At 37.4% G+C, this 17,658-nt stretch overlaps 1 protein-coding gene across 1 annotated transcript in view; it reads right to left on the bottom strand.

The window, feature by feature from the left end:
* Positions 1-17,658, bottom strand: part of JAK2 (Janus kinase 2) — a 50,101-nt gene that overhangs the window by 7,754 nt on the left and 24,689 nt on the right. Inside the window, exons 13-22 of the mRNA XM_066180855.1 lie at positions 17,084-17,171; positions 14,068-14,195; positions 13,239-13,377; positions 11,812-11,963; positions 10,622-10,772; positions 10,223-10,359; positions 8,801-8,990; positions 8,177-8,301; positions 3,092-3,264; positions 2,072-2,189 (exon numbers count right to left, since the gene is read on the bottom strand). Of these exons, the coding sequence (XP_066036952.1) occupies positions 2,072-2,189; positions 3,092-3,264; positions 8,177-8,301; positions 8,801-8,990; positions 10,223-10,359; positions 10,622-10,772; positions 11,812-11,963; positions 13,239-13,377; positions 14,068-14,195; positions 17,084-17,171 (1,401 nt within the window). The remainder of the gene's footprint in view (positions 1-2,071; positions 2,190-3,091; positions 3,265-8,176; positions 8,302-8,800; positions 8,991-10,222; positions 10,360-10,621; positions 10,773-11,811; positions 11,964-13,238; positions 13,378-14,067; positions 14,196-17,083; positions 17,172-17,658) is intronic.

A 17,658-nucleotide genomic window follows, 5' to 3' on the forward strand; every position in this document is an offset into this window, starting at 1 on the left:
CACTTGTGGCCCAGAAAGCCAAACGTGTCCTGGGCTACATCCAAAGAAGTGCAGCCAGCAGGGCTGGGGAGGGGATTCTGCCCCTCTGCTCTGCTCAGACCCCACCTGCAGGGTTGCAGCCAGCCAGCTCTGGGGCGCATCCAGCACAGGAGGGACATGGATGGACCTGTTGGAGCAAGTCCAGAGAAGGGCATGAGGTTGATAAGAGGACTGGAGCACTTTTCCTTATGAAGACAGACTGAGGAATTTGGGTCTATTCTGCCTGGAGAGGAGAAGGTTGCATGGAGACCTCACAGCAACTTCCTGAAGGGGACCAGCAGGGAAGGTAGAGAGGGAGTCTTCATAAGGAACTGCAGTGATAGGGAAAGGAGTAATGGATACACACTGAAAGGGGAGAAACAAAGGTTGGATATTAGGAAGAAATTCTTTTTGTGAGGGTGGTGAGACACTGGGAACAGCTTGCCCAGAGAAGCTGTGGCTGACCCATCCCTGCAAGTGTCCAAGGCTGGACTGGATGGGGCTCTGAGTAACCTGATCTACTGAGAGGTGCTCCTGTCCATGGCAGCAGGTATCGGGACCAGATGATCTTTGAGGTCCCTTCCAACCCACAGTATTCTATGCTTCTGTGATTAATTAGTTTTAAAAGGATGAAACTCACAGCTGATTCTAAAGAGCTCTCTGAAATATTAAAATAACTTAATGCTTTGAAAAATGCCAAAGAGAAAACAGGTATTATCATCCTGATGTATAAAAAAAGGTTAGCAGGACTAATCAGTAACTACAAAGCTGAAAAATTAGTATAAATATAGCCAGCAAAAATGACTTAGATAAACCTTGCTGTCCAAAATAACCAAAAAGCAGATTAAAACCTTACTCAGACTGCCAGACATCAAAAGTAAATGAGGATGTGCTATTAACTGATATAAATTTCTAAGCACAACATAACAGACATTTTTTTCCTCCAATACTACAAAATTTCTTTAATGATCCTTAACATGAAAGTGTGAAACACCCATGGGTTGAATGTGCAAATGGTCAAGTTGTGAAAACAATATGTAATTATAAAGACTATGAGAGCTGAACAGACCACTTAGGTTAAATTTACCAAATTACCTTTTCTTGATACATACCAACCTGATGAAGTGGTGAATGCACACGTAGAATTGATTCACTGAAAGAATCGTCCACCTATGCTTGTAACTCACTCTATCACTTTTCATTTCATAATACTTCTGAAGAACTCTAGGTGTCTGCAACATTTATGTTCTTATGCAGGAAGAGCTGTCCTGAGTTCTTCCTTGATATCTCTGATAGCTCATTGTATGGAATTAGTAAGAGATCCACTAAGGCCAGTGCAGAGTTATCCTCCAAGGGCATTCTTGCCTATTATCACTATTCAGCTCTCAAAACCACATTTGCTAGGACTGACACTCTGGCCAAGGGTAAGGCCAGCTCCAGTAAATACAGAAGCTTTAACTCTCCTCTGTTATGCCCATGGATACCATTAGGTGAGATCATGTATCTTATTTTCAATTGGAGGATAATAGTTTCTTTCACCCACTGTAAATTTGTTTTTAAAGACACCTGTTAACAGTCTGCAAAAAAACACTCCTTTCCTTCTTGACCTTCGCTAACTTACTAACTGGGGTTCTGCTAATATAAAATACCTTTAAGTTCTTATTTAACTTAATTTATATGTATGTGTTTGGCTTAGCCTTAAATTTGGAACAACATTTAAAATAAAGGTCATGCAATGGAATGGTTGCATCTGGGATAACTCTCCACAAAGGATGGGAAAGAACAACTCATAAGAGATTTTAAAATCTTTTTCAAACAGAAGTTACAGAATGGATAAGATATGCACAGACTATGAAGTAATTTTCAGATCTTTCCTTCCTATGGCTTGATACCAGTACTTTTTAGTTATTGCTTCAGACTGGATTCTGTCTCATAAACACGAAAGTATTTCCAGAAAAAAAATCAGTAAACATCAACCTATTGAGGTACACAACAACCTAGAAAATTTAAAAAAACAAACAGGTTGTCTGAGATTCATTAACTATATACTTACAGCTGGTGGGCTTTTGCTTTTGTCAATATAGGTGAAGAGTTCATACAAGACCACACCGAAGCTCCACACATCTGAGGCCACAGAAAATTTGCTTTCTGTCAGAGATTCTGGAGCATACCTGCAACACAAAGTAGAAGGAAAACTGATCTCTGCAACATGTGTCATTTTGATTTTGAAAACATTTGTTTTAGTAAGATAGATTTTGTTTTCATGAGTAAGTGATCTTTATTCATTGATATTGGCATTTCCTTTCGGTATCTTCAATTAGTAATCACTCCTTTAATAACAGTTAATTGGTTTTGAAAACCAAATCCACCTTAAACACAGTTAGTGATAAGTAAAACCAAGTTTGATTTTTACCAACAAGGTTGTAGATATATTAGATATATTTCTTATTTGTAGTGCAAGTAAACAGGAATTTGATGTGGGAAGACCTCAAAGAAAGACAACTATAGCCATCCATCACTTTCAGTGAGCTTTGAACTGTGTTGCAGGCACTTCTGGAACTAAACTGTACCTCTCTAATAACATCTACTAAGATGCTATTTCATATCATTTATTCTTTAGGCAAACAGTGCCTGAATGAGAATTAAAATACAGACTAAAATCATATGTATGGAATGGCATTTTCTCTTGGGGTGTATCCAACAGATGTCAGCTGGAAGACCAATGAATGACCAGTGTTTAGGGAACTAGAAGGTCTAAAAATTTGAAAGTGTCCAGGTAAATAGGCCATTTTAGATTTCCTTTATCTCTGAATATGTTTTCTGTTGGACACTATTTCCTTTAAATAAGTATTTTGGGGGGTTTTGTTTTGGGTGTTTTTCTGTGGTTTTTTTTTAAGTATATTGAAAAGTCCTAGATGCTACTCTGTGAAGTGAAATACCATTGTGACTTTCACAGTGCTGGAAAACTGATGTGGAGCTTGCAAGTAAGAATTCCACAACATGCAAAATGAATTGGCTAAATTGGAAAAAACTGAAAACATGCCATGATTTCACATTCCAAAAGACGACTTACCAAAATATAGGACTTTCACCAGGTTCTTTCACTTTGTAGTATTCTTTGTCTTGTGGCAAGACTTTTGTCAATCCAAAATCTCCAATTTTAACTCTGTTCTCGTTCTCCACCAAGATATTTCTTGTTGCTAAATCCCGGTGAACATATCTTTTTGTACCCAGATACTCCATGCCCTAGGTGTAGAGGTTATAAACATAAAGGAAAAGAGCTGTTTTTACCACTACATAGCTGCACTTTCCCTAAGAGGATGAATTAACCTCGAAGTTAAAACCAAAACCAAGTTTGTCTTCTCTGAGGAGTTAATTTTTGCAAGCTCAGGGACTTCTCTTAACTGGAGTGAGATAGACTGAGCACCTATCAGAGCCAAGTATTTTTTTATTATGTTGCTGGATAAATGCTACAGCTCCTTCCTGTGCCCAAATGCAGTTGGCTGGTGATATGCAAAAGGAAAAAATTTGGGCTAAGCTGAACAATCCAGAGTACATGAGAAGAATGTCCAACCTATCCATTTCATTTATGCTTTTTTTCTTCATTTTCTGCATTTGCTTTCCCAATTACTTCCATGAAACTTTGTATTATGATTCCTTGAACTGGCAATTAGTCACTGTATTCCCAACTGTGTGCCTTGTTTCTCTTTTGTGTGGACCATTATTCACCAATACAGTTCTGCTTATTGTTATATTTCCACAGATTGCTGTAAAAAATCATTGGTCTGAAGCCATGCTGTCTTTTGCTGTTGATGATCCCTTCTTACCAATGCACCTAATTACTTTCACTAACCATTAAATTTGGAAGAAGCCAGTGTGTGTAGTGGGACTACTAAAACATGAAGGCCTTGCTTAGATAGCAATAAATGGAAGACTGAAAGTGATGCTGCACAATGTCAAGAGATACTCATATGAGAAAGGAATCACAAATCCCAAAGTTGTCAGTTTCACAATTTTATAAAAAAGCATATCACCCTTCAACACAACAGAAAAGTTAAATTACATTAATAGCACTGGTGATCTCAAAAGTTCTGAAAAGCAACATCATACTAGTCATGCCAAAAGGCTTATTTCTCTCTCTCTTTAATTTACTTCTTTTTTTTTTTGTGGGTTTTTTTGTTGTTGTTGTTGTTTTTTTTTTGTTTTTTTTTTTTTTTTTTTAATGTGAGAAAACTCAGTTTGGCTACAAAGTACAATCTTTCTCTAGTACCTCCCAGTACCATTGGGTGGCATTGCTGTTCTCTCACAGCTCATTCCAAAACTGTTCAAAAATGCCCCATTCCTCATTGCCAGCTTATTCACTACCATAAATACCAAACCTAACTTCTTCAAAGTGAGGTTTCTGTGTTTCTGGTACAACTAGCCTATGAAAATACTACAGTTTTTTCTTACTATGATGTATTATTCTGAAAACAGCCCTAAAGTCTGATGATAGTAACTTCTCTGTTCGCCTGAAAAACACCTATAACAGATCTTTAATTGAAATCATGCAAATTCTAAGTGGATATCATAACCTGGTGGCACTAGTCTAACAACAGATTTTAAATGTGATTTAAAATGTTAGTCTTTAAAACTGAGTTCACCACCAAGGAGACCTGAAACACTTCAAACATTAAGAGAAGGAAAACCCTTTCCCTGTATAGTAGCAAGGAACCAAAACACAGTAAACAACCAAACACATTTATCTTAATCCTCAGGTAATGGGTGTGCCTTCATTTCTCTCATACACTTCAGAGGAGAGTGGCAAGGCAGAGGTAGAAAGGTTTTTGATGAAAACGCCCCAAGCTTACAGATTGACAGAAATGCACAGCAGAAAGAAGAGATGTGATATGCTGAAAGAGCAAACATTTCAAGAAAAGCAAAACCAGCTAAAAAGTGAAACATGATCAGCTAAGCGAAGATAAACCACACATTTTCACAATATAAGGTAATTGCAAGGTTTATAATTAAGTTGTTTTGGAGTAACAGAATGCCACAGATTAGAGTGAAATCTTAAAGCGATTGATATACACTCTACTTTGAAGATTGTACAGCAACACTCCAAAGCAAGGCACATACACTGTAACTCTTCAATTTTGCTTTCCTTAGAAGTGAAGACATTTTTTTAAGAGCAAGTTCCATGCAAATTTCCCACATTTTCATACTGTTTATCCCCATGGCTTGTCATTATCAAAGCCAGATGTCTTTCTACTTTAGTATCTGCAGGATGCATATTTTAGTTCCCTTTCTCTTAGCTAGTGCCTGGTACTTACAAAGGAATCATCTCATCTGCTATTTTCATTTCTTACCATCCTGAAGGCCTGTAATATTATGAAAGTCCTTTCATATATGTGTATGTACACGCACACTAAGGTCCTTTTTTCTTGGTAGTTTCTGAATACAGTTCCTTTCCCAAAGGTTTCTACCATATTTTTGCAGCCAACAAAGGGCAAAATCCAACTTCCAGTCCTCCCAATAGACACCTCAGACCAGGGTCCTGAGACATGTTGCCACTATCGTTTCACCAGGCTTTGAATAAAAGCCTGAGGACTTCTACATGCTTCACAGCTTCTTATGAGAGTGCACAAGGCCAGCACCTTGAGGTAATAGACTGAGATGGACACAGAATAAAACAGCCAAGTGTCTGCAGCCTTTGTGTGTTCAAAAATCCATGTTGCATCTTACTGTATGAATGATTCGGTCACTGTCCTCATAGATGGTTAAGACTCTTCCAGGTCTCTGCTTGAACAAAGACTGTTTATAGTGACTTACCAGCATAACAACAATTTTTGTTGCAGAAAAAAGTACAAGATCATTTTTTAAGCCTGTTACCAGAGAATGACTTCTTGTTTTGGAGACACAGATCAGAGAGCACTTAAACCATCTGAAGTGGGTGGCCACCTATTCAATCCTTTCTCTCTGCAAAAAGACTGACACTTGCCATAGACTTGCTAACATTGTTTTCCCACATTCCATGCTGCTTGCCCATCAAGGAGCTTCTCTGGGAGACTACCCACATTGCTGTGCTTCATTGAAGCACATGACTAGGTGAGATAAGCTGTTAAGGGTGCATCATTCCTCATACATGCAAGAGGTTCAGCAGCTAAAAAGTTAGTCTCAGTTTCAAGCAGGAAACCAGCAAGCTCTTTTCACCATGAGAAAGTTTGAATGTCAGGAGAAGATCTTGGCTCTGGCAGAGACTCCCTGAATTCTTGTCAGACCTTCTCTGTTGATACTGCAGAAGCTAAGTCTTGGGACGTTAATGTGGCAGGGCACAATTACCAGACATAAGAATATCTGTGGGCCATATACCCTAGAAAATACCCTCATCCATCCTAAAGTGATGAGGAAGCTGACAGAAGAGCTCACCAAGCCACCCTCCATCATCTATCATCAGTCCTGCCTCACCGGGGACATCCCAGATGACTGAAAGCTGGCCAGTATGACACCCCTGCACAAAAAGGGCCAGAAGGAGGATCTGGGAAATGACAGACAGTAAGCCTCAGCTTGGTGCCTGGCAAGGTTATGGAACAGATTATCTTGAGTGCTATTACACAGAACCTGTAGGATGGCCAAAGACTCAGACCCAGTCAGAACGGATTTAGGAGGAGCAGGTTCTGTCTGGCCAAACGGATCTCCTTTTATGACCAGGTGACCTGCCTGGTAGATGTGGGGAAGGCTGTGGATGTTGTCTGCCTGTACTTCAGGTGGCCAAGAAAGGCAATGGCATCCTGGCCTATACTAGCAATAGTGAGGCCAGCAGGAGCAGGGCAGGGATTGCCCCCTGTACTTGGCACTGGTGAGGCCACACCTCAAATCCTGTGTTCAATTCTGGGCCCCTCAATTTAGGAAGGATGTAGAGTTGCTGGAGCATGTCCAGAGAAGGGCAATGGAGCTGAGGAAGGGTCTGGAGCACAAGTCCAGTGAGGAGCAGCTGAGGGAGCTGAGGTTGTTTAGCCAGGTGAAAAAGAGGGTCAGGGGGGACCTCATCACTCCCTACAACTCTCTAAAAGCAGGCTGTAGCCGTATGCAGGTTGAGCTCTTTTCCCAGGCAACCAGCAACACGACCAGAGGACACAGTCTCAAGCTGCTTCAGGGCAGGTTTAGGTTGGACATAAAGAAGTTTTTCACAGAAACAGTGACTGGGCATGGGAATGGGCTGCCCAGGGATGTGGGGAATTCACTATCCATGAAGGTGTTTAAGGAAAGACTGTGGCACTCAGTGCCATGGTCTGGTTGACAAGATAGTGTTCATTCATAGGTTGGACTCAATGATCTCAAATGTCTTTTCCAACCTAGCTGATTCTGAGATCATGTAAGCTTATGTAACCTATTATTTCCATGTCTTTGATGTAGGTATTGGGAAAAGAAATTTAGAAATCTTTCTGCTACATGCCTTGACTGGGTGTGGTTATATTTCGATTTTCTTTGTCTTTCTCCTCCTCCCACTTTTTTTTTCTCTTCACAAATTTCTAAATATGCAATGAAATCTCAAGGTGTCTCTAGTTTCTTATATCTAAAGTGCAATTACAGAATAAAACTAGGGAAGGCATAAGCCCTCTTTATAAAGAAAATGAGATATCATAAGAAAGATAACGTTTGTACTGCTTTTCAGGATTTTATGAACTATGTTTGGTACCAAATAATTTATTACAGGCTTCAGTACTTCTAAGGCCCCTAGTTCTGCATATGGAAATCATGTATCTTTGCTCTTACTTACAGTTATACGTAAATTATTTAAACATACACGTTGTCACGGTGTTTTTACAACTGAATGTCAAATTTCTGAAAATTCTACCATAGAATATCATGAACAGATTGCCCAAGTATATTAACTCCTACAATATTTTATGTCAGGTCACCTTCGGCAGAAAAGAGAGTATACTCTGTGTCAGTCAGCATATAAGCCAGTCTAAGCATCCTGCATTAAGACACACAAAAGTTTTTCCAGCTCTGGAAATGAATATATTGCTACTTTTTCTTAGGGTTATGTGAGGCTAGCAGCCCAACAGCATCATAGAAGATACACCAAAACAAGTTATTGTTGGTTTGAGACAAATGGGATGAAGAAAGGAGACAAAACTTTGTTCAAAGATGTATATAATTTGAAATGTCCTACCTTGCATATCTGAGATGCATACAGCAAAAGCTTCTTGTGATCCAGCCTCTCCTTGTGTTTCTGCAGATAATCTCGTAAACTTCCATATGGTAAGTATTCCATAATTAATCTTAGATTCCTACGTCCTTTTACAGCAATAACAAAAAATACAAATGTAATTTTCCAAAGATGAGCTTTTAAATATAAATATTTTAAAACATCTATCAATGGCCGTAATACAGAATGGACTTAATACAAAAAGATTAATTTATGATCTATACATCACTATGCAATTTTTCATATATTAATTAACTGTATTTTCTCAGAAAATGCCACTTACTGACACTCAACAACAATGTGGATATGCTTGAAAAATTAATATTTCACTAATCAACATTATTTCATCAATAATTCAGCTATAATTGCTAAGGCAGAGTAGAAGTCTGTATGTCTGTGTTATCTAGATGAAACTCAGAATGCCCAGTGACATCACCTTATTACCAATGTAAACATCTTTCAGAACAACTTCCTTTGTTTTGTACTCTCTCAGTCCTGGTAGATTTAGGACAAATCACAGACTGTCATAAACACTTAACTCTGAATTTCTCGGTATGCATATTTAGTTGTATTCAATATAGCACATACCTGCACTGTAGCATACTCCTTTGTATTTAACGATGTTATCATGCTGCAGAGATTTCAGTATTTCAATTTCTCTTTCAAAGTCCCTAAGGTGCTCCTCTGTGCTATGTTGCAGCTTTTTCACAGCAACCACCTCCCCAGTATTATCCTGCAGCGGGTCATACCGGCACATCTCAACACTGCCAAAATTCCCCTAGGTCACAAATGGAAACACTTGGGAATTAAAAACAAATCCACATCATTCTTTCTTTGTGTTTCCTAGTGTACATGTTTCTTCATGTCGAGTGTAGTTTTTGTTCAGTGCTCACTGTACTAAGCATTACAGTGATGTGATTAATTATTTAAGTGAAATGCCACAAAACTTCCCTGAGAGAAAAAGTGCAGGACCAAAGGTAACAGTTGCAAAAGACACATATTCCATAAAAGGAAGCAAATAGAACAGGAAATGAGAACAAGGAAAGAGGGTGATGTCCATCTATTTTTTCTCTCCTTTCACAAATTTCCACTTCCACTGGCATAATCCTTTTCCTGCACTTGCATAAATCCCTTTGTCTCGGTTCTTAATTCTGCTGTATTTTTTTGGCTCCTCTTTCATTTGTTTCAGTGTTCTGTCTCTTTCTTCATTTATATTGTCTTTTGTCTTCTTTTATGCAGCCATCACTTACCACTCTGTTGTTCTCCCTATGCTAGGCTATCATAGTCAACAACCAACCATCTGCAAAGAGAAGTACTTCTGCTATTTCACTTTCAAGCTGCTTCAGTACTTGAAGCCAAAGGAATACATAACTAGCATGTAAAAAACCAAATAAAACAGCAAAGAACCATTGCAGAAAAGTAGTACTTGGTGAAGATCTGCCAGCTGAACTTGGTCATCTGTCTAGGTATGTTTTCACACAGCCAGGCTGCAATGACTTGCAAAACCAAATGCTGATTTCTAAAGCCAAAAAGTTCAAGGCCTATGTGTCTCTTGAAGACATATCTTCCTTTAGAATTTAGAGACTGTATATTCAGATTTCTCAGAATATGCATACACAGAACCCCCAATCCCACTAGTTCTGCGCAAGACTGCACCGAGTGTTGTTAAATGAATATCAAGTGTGTCTGTATAGATCTATCTATACACACACACACACATATATAAAGTTTATGCAGCTCTGCATTACTGAAAAATACTTTAGCCTTTTGGTGTGACTGGATTCATTATGGGGGTTAGCTAATTTTCTTCTGTCTAAGAATATTGTGAAAGTGAAATAAGAGCTAGAAGGAACTGCATGTGTTGCTCAGATATGACTGAAATTAGTAACTTCTATAACAGAAGTTTCACTGTAAATAATGTATATTATTTACATAATCAAAGGGGTCATCAAAGGTTACTGAAAACCATAGTTATTTTCTAAACTATTACAGAATTTTGAAACATCTTACCTTGCCAAGTTGCTGTAAAAACTTAAGATGTCTCTCTTCAAATTGTGTTGGGTCTCGATCTTCAAAAGCGCCAGAAAATCCAAGTGCTCCAATTTTCATATTTGGCAACATATCGCTTTCTGTCAATAGCTCGTAATCTGAGAGGTAGAAGGAAGAAGGGAAAAAAGGGAACAGAAGACACAGAGTAGTGAACAAGAGAACGAAGAACCTTATTAAAATCGATGCATGTTCTTCTTTTGTTTGGCATACTTCAAGCCCAGTAGAATATTGACAGCCACCTTTATTTCTATATAGTAATTTGCAGTCAAATACAATGATGTATTGCATAAAACATACTAAAAAGAAAGTGAACCAATAGGAATCAGGAGTCTTTATGATTCTGTTGTATTGCAAGCTTACCTGGAGTGAACAAACTGTTCAAATCACGTATAATTGCTCTAAAAGAAGGCCTGAAATCCGGCTCATAATCCATGCAGTTGTTTATAAGATTAGCAAGTTCTGTCCAGTTTGGGGCAGGAAGCTGGTGCCTATCTTCATAAAACTGTAGTTTCTGGAATTAAACAGGTAAGTCATTTTACAACCATGAAGAGTAGCAGAAGCCTTAACATTCTCACCAGACTAGCTAAAAATTACAGCTCTAAACCTGGACTTGTTATCTCACGAAATGTACATCTCACAGATTTTCATAAAAAGCAAGGCTGGTATAATTTAGAGCGATCACTTCAGAAATTTCCAGCCAGTTAATGGTAGAAGATAAAAGGATAGAGGAAGATGAGAAAAATAGTGTCTCCTTTATTGGCAATTTCATAAATCCTCAGCTGGATGGGTCCAGCAGAAAATTCTACTGATCTGTGAACTGGCTGAACTCACAGTTGTGAAAAACGTTATGAGTATTATGAAAGAATGTAGGGCAACCTCTTAGCTTATTATTAGAAATATTTAGATATCTATAATCTAGGTTTAGGCAAACCATGGACATTATTGTAAGAGCTGATCAAAATATCTGAGAAATCAGATCAGGCTTTATGGGAAGGTTACAGTACCTTTAAAAAATAATACTAACAGTACTTTTGTGGCATAGTGAAGTACTCTTCTTGCTTCCGACTAAAGAAGCAAATACATATGAATTAATATTTTTATGGAATATGTCTCCCCTCCTTCTCCTGCCCCTACCTGAGATAAAAGTTAACATTTCTTGTTTAGCTAAAATAGTAGAATTTTGCAACACACAAAGTACTACTGTATTTAAGATGTTCAATTACAAGAATGCTAATTAAAATCCATGCAAGTTAGGAATACTTTTTCTTAAAGTGATACACTGCTGCAATAAAGCAACAAAAATATGAATAATAGATAGATAATAGATAATACTGACAATTCTGTACTTTGTTCCCCTAAAAATCAAAATAAACACCATAAAACCAAACTTCAAATCATCTCTTCAGGTTAGTATCTACAAGTAAAAATGTCTTTTTCCTATAGTGGTCATAGGCCACACCACTTTACATGCTGATGTGGTTACAACAGCAGATGTTTTAAATTAGAAGTGTTCAAAGAACTGCTATGACTGCAGACCCAGTAATACTCACTCTTGAAGAATCCAGTGTACTCAGGGGTTTGTCTCCTCCACTGCAGATTTCCCACAAAGTGGTACCAAAACTCCATTTGTCTGTAGCTAGGCTTAGTTGTTTGGGATTCTCAATACATTCAGGAGGAACCCATGGTATTCTCTCAAGAAGAACTGTGTGATCACACAAAGGAAACTTGTTAAGATGAATAACAAGGCCAGAAAATGCCCTAACATGTTTGATATGGTAAAAATTACTTTAATACACATGGGTATTTCACTCTGCAATGTACTAATAATACTTTTCCAAAGATTTGTTCCCATCAAGAAAATAAAATTATGGGATATGGACAAAAATAAAAATAATATTTGTGAATCAGAGAGGAGATCCATTAGTTTTATTGTAAAATAAGCCTAAAGGTATAAAATTGCTTTAATATCATTTCCATGTGACATTTTTTCTCTGATATCTCTATTTCCCCCAATCTTACCAAGACTTAATAGCTATCACAAGGAACCAAGACATCAAAGAATAAAAAGTACTTTGCTGGTGGTTGGCGTATTATGGCACAGCAAAAGGCACCATGAAAAGGAATTTTACCCTATGTGATTTTTAAGCTATTGCTACTGACTGTAGTAACAAGTTAAAACATGGGATTGTACTGATTTGGATTTACAGCTCCTTAAAATGTGATCTCATAAGAATAATGTAAGCTCCACATTAAAACACAGAGAATTTAAATTGTTTACTGGCAAATAATGACACTGCATTACTTATAGGCTGTTAGAAATATTATTTCTTTAGACATCAATAAAAGTACCAAGTATGAAGTGTTTTTATTAAAAAGAAAGACCACAAAAAGAACAGTAAGGTTACTTCCATTCCATTAGCATAACAACCTTGCACACATTTTCCTTTTAATTTATTTTGCTGTTTATAAAGCATTGGAACAGTGGATGATAACCCAGTATTTTTAACATCATCAAGTGGTTCCAAGTATTCACCAAGAAATGCACTGAAGATGCATTTTAACTGCCAGTCAGCATTTTCAAAAGTGCATTTGGTTTCCCTTCTGAAAGTTCCTGCAAGCCATAAAAGACTTAACCAATTACAGCTCAGCAGTTACTGCAAATGTAACAGACTATATTATATATTTACAATATAATATAATAATAGTACTACCAATGAAAAAGGGTTGAAAATGAGAACAGCAAGGAAAAAATGCTCACACAATGGAGAATTGTGGCTCTATTTCCTGTAGCTATTTGCTAATTAAAAAGATACACTCAAAACTGCTTGGCTAGGACTGTAAAGATAATTACAGAATGACAGATCAAGGAACTTACTATAGCAGAATTATTTTAGATGGTGGTCAGAAAAAAAACCCAACCCCAAACTTATTTTTCAAGTCAGAAGCAGTGAACAAGAAAGCTGATGCAAAGACTTACTATCTCTTGGCAAAACTGTAATACTGATGCCAGGATCACTTAGCTTTATAAATGGAAGGTTTCCAGACTTCCTGTCTTCCTCTCTGATAAGCAAGATGTTTTTTGCACAGACATTCCCATGAACAAGGCCTTTATCCTCCTGTAAACAGAAATGAACATTTTATAAACTGACCAAAAAAAAGTCTTACTGTTGAAGAGATATTTAAAAACAAATACTGTACAGCATGAGGGAAACATCAGCAAATAAATTATGACGGCACATTAAATTAATCAAGCTAAGATTAAGTTCACCAGTTTCTCTCAAAGTTACAGTTTTCAGCCAATTTTTTACCTAACGTCTCAAACAATTTGAGGTGTGTTAATTCAGAATACTCATCCATCCATTTAAAATTAATATAAGAACATTTAAATTCTGTTAAAGGAAAGACTTATCTAGTTGCATAAGAAGAATGCAATAGCAGAGTGAACGGTACAATGTTTTCCCCTCCCAGTAGTTAACACTACTAGGAAACAGTTTATGTTCAGCATCATGAGCTGAGGTGGGAAGTCCAGAAAGGACTGATTTGTGGGAGAGCTGAGGGGAAAGCATTACTGCAAACGTGTTTATATTTCATGCTAAAACATAAAGCATTAAAAAAGAATGAACATCCAACTACACTTTGTGCAAGATACAAAGTCTGCCTCTGGGTAGCTACTAAATAGCCAGTATATGGCCAACCCATTGCCAAAACCCTCCAGAGTTTCAAGTCTTTAGGTAATAGCTCAGCCTTTCTACACGCATTAGTTGGAATCACTTGAATTCTGCCATTTACAAAACTGAACCACTTACCAGAAAATGCATGGCTAACGCCAACTGTTTGGCTACTTCCAGCTTCCACAAAATATTGATAATATTTTTGTTCTTTTTCAAATATGTGTCCAAGGATCCAAATTTTACATATTCTTGTACAAGGATGTCTGATTCATAATGATAAAAAGAATAACAATTAAAACCAACAACAAATAATGAAATTTCAGGACAGATTAATGACTTTAGTGTCTCTTTTTTTGATACCTTGTTGGTGATCTAACTATAAATTTCAACCTCTGTGGTATCTGAATACTGCCAAAAATATTCTATGTTTCTTTATACTTCTTCAGAGTGTGGAAGTTCACCTAATTTCTTCTCAAATGCAAAGGTACCAGATTTATTCTTAGGGGTAGTTATTTAGATTTAACCTTCTACAGATTAGGTAAAATACAGCGAGCATCTTTCTTTCCTCACCTGAAAGGCACAATAACGTAACTGCTGATGAAGAATAGACATGTACAACACTGCCAATGTGGTGAGTACAGTAACATTCAAGTCATTCACTTCATAGTTGTTTATAATCTATATTCTTACTGAAAAAATGCATGCTTTACTGATAAAAGATGCTTTGCTTGAAAACAGACAAGTATCTGCCCTAAAATTTTGTATATGTATATTACATATGCCTTCATGTAGCCATCTAGTAAATAACTCCAGAAACAAGAACTTCTGTCTACATCACTTTCAACACAGAACTACTGTCTACATCACTTTCAACACAACCATTTCAAATCACATGACTGAACCCTTGCTCTCAGCTCCAAGATGCTCATAATGAAAACTACTGGTATTTTACCTGTTTGTAACAAATAAACAGGTTTTCTAACAAATTCATTTTAGAGACAGCAAACTCTTTTTTTTTTTTTTTTTTTTTTTTGCAATTATGTGGAACAACTTTTATCAAATTTGTACATCAACTGTGTAAATCAGAGAATCAATAAGAGCTACTCTTCCTATTTCTTAGTAACTGCCTCTCCTTAAACTATAGTAAGCCTCCTGCCTTCAGAAAGAGAATAACTTCTAGAGGACAGCTATAATTTTCAGGTGAAACTAGTAACCATATACCTCTTTCAACAATCTCTTTTCAATCATAAACTTGATCCACCTGAAATTTTATATACAGTCCCTGTGTGTGGTACAATGAATAAAATACAAAAACCCCATGTGGCTGTTTGGACACAAGTTCTTGGACAAACATAATGCTGTGCCTATTCCAGCCTTCTAAGAGAGGTAAATTCTGATTACAGAGGTAAATTCTGATTACTGAATCCATCGTCTCTTTTGGAAATTCCTTCCCCCTAATGACGGTAACCACCTACATAATATGCTCATGTTATTATAAAATGATTCCTTTAATACAAATTTCTAATCACAGAAAAAAAAAATGGGTTTTGGGCAAACAGACATTTCAGCTCAAAGACTGAATGACACAAAAAACTGTCAAAGTGAGATCCAGCAGTCATATCTGAAGACAGCACACATTAGCATATGACAACTATCCAAAATTAAGATTTCATTACAAGACAGTATGAATGTGTTCTTCAAGCGTTCTTTAAAAAGTCTTATTAATACATAGTCACAAAGCTGTAAGCTAAACTGAAGAAACATTCAACTTTTGCACGCTATAAAAAAATTTTACTACTGCTAAAATTTCGCAGTGTGTCTGTTGAATTACCAGTACCTCCTATTTTCAGAATGGGACCTCCAACAGTTATATTTGTGCTCACAAAGCCAGCAGGTGTGGAAAAGAGCAGCAATGTCTGTTTCTAAACATAGTAAATGAAGATTTTTCTGGGTAGCACATTACTTCCCTTTCTAGCTAACCACAGCTGATACAATGTAGGGCTGCAATTTTTCTGACACTTTAAAAGCTCATTCCAGAGGCACAGTGTTGGGGGTTAGGTTTGTTCCTTCTTTCTCTAAAGAATTTTTTCCCCATAAGTTACCAAGGAGAATAAGTGCTGGATACTTGAGAATACTTAACCGAAACAAAGAGGTGGACAAAGTTGGAAGGGGGAGATAATGCAGGTAAAAGACAGAGCTTGAGGCAGCTGCAGGCTCTTGGGCTCTTCTTTTTCCGGCATTCAGGGAGAGTGAGAACGGCTGTTGCTGGCTGGAAGAGTTTCACTGTGGCCAAAGGGATCCAGTCCTGGGAAATCTACTATCACCGGTTCGGCCTGAATCCTGAGCTTTCTCTGCCACCCGCGGGAGCTGGGCCAGCCCTGCCTCTCCTTCGGCTTCTTTGGCGCTGCTCCTCTTGCTACAGTGTGACCCTGCACCCCCTGCACTGCCGGGACATCCTGCCCCTGCCTGCCGGGACACCCTGCCATCCCAGCTACCAGCCCGGGACTTTCCACTGTTCCAGCTTGGTGCTCTGAGGATCCTGCAGGGACACCGAAACCAAACTGCCCTGGGTTTTGTGAAACAAAGCCCTCAAGGTTCTTGGTACTGTTTTCGTTTGTTATTAATGCTGTAGTTGTTTGGTGGGGATTTTTTGTGTTTGTTTGTTTTGTAATACATACTAGTAAAGAACTGCTATTCCTATTTCCCAAGTCTTTGCCCAAGAGCCTCTGATTGTAATTGATAATTGAAAAAGAAAAAAAGGGGGTGGTGGTGGGGGGGGTTTACACTCTCCATTCCAAAGGAAACTGCAGTTGGTTTTTTTTTTATTAGCTGGCAGATACCTGTCTTTCCAAACCAAGACACACAGCAAAACTGATCTCACATAAAACAGACATGACAGTCATTTACAGACGTTACTATTCACACTGACTGTACTGTACACGATTTTCGCCTTTTCTTTTTTTTTTTACTATTAACTAGTTCTCAGATACCAAGACTAACACTATTGCAGCGTGAACACATATTAGCTGTCCAGCTGGTGTTGAACTTGCATTGTTTTGTTTGATTTTTCCTTGGTTTTACCCCACAACAATGTCAAACTCTAATAGAGATGTTTAAAAATTTGTAAAAAATATAATTAATTTCTACTTACTCTCTTCTCCACAGACACAGACTCCATAGTTTAACACCAAATGTTTGTAAGAAAGCTGGCTCATCATACTTGCTGCTTCAAAAAAGGACTTTTTGGAAGGGGAGGGAGAGATCAACAAAGAAATAAGTGAAAACAAAGCCCCAAAATTCTAATAAATTTACTAAAACCATTTTTTTTAATATTTCAACTATCTCTTTGCAAAGACCCTACATAACATATATTATATTGTTGTTGGTTCGTGTTTGGCAACTGTTTCTTGGTTGGTTTTTATGTCAGTTTTTCGGTTGTGGAGGGTTTTTTCTAATTTTCTTTTTCTAAATAACTGGTTGTAGACATCACAGGTAGGTTAACAACCTCTTTTTCTCTGTGGGCAAGTCTGTCTAAACATTTTAAAAATCTTTTGTTTTCAGTGTCAGTTACCTAGGTAAAGTAAACTGAAGGCAAATTCATCATACACTATTCACTTTCTAATTTATTCTGCCATAATGCACCATTGAGTTTCCAATTTATTTCTTTGCAGCACATTTTTAAGTTAAAAGACAAAAAGTATTATGTAATTCATCACTATTGCAAGA

The sequence above is a fragment of the Chamaea fasciata genome, unplaced genomic scaffold, assembly GCF_029207755.1.
Source record: "Chamaea fasciata isolate MVZ Bird 193981 ecotype frontalis unplaced genomic scaffold, bChaFas1.0.hap1 SCAF_4, whole genome shotgun sequence".
NCBI classification, from domain to species: domain Eukaryota; kingdom Metazoa; phylum Chordata; class Aves; order Passeriformes; family Sylviidae; genus Chamaea; species Chamaea fasciata.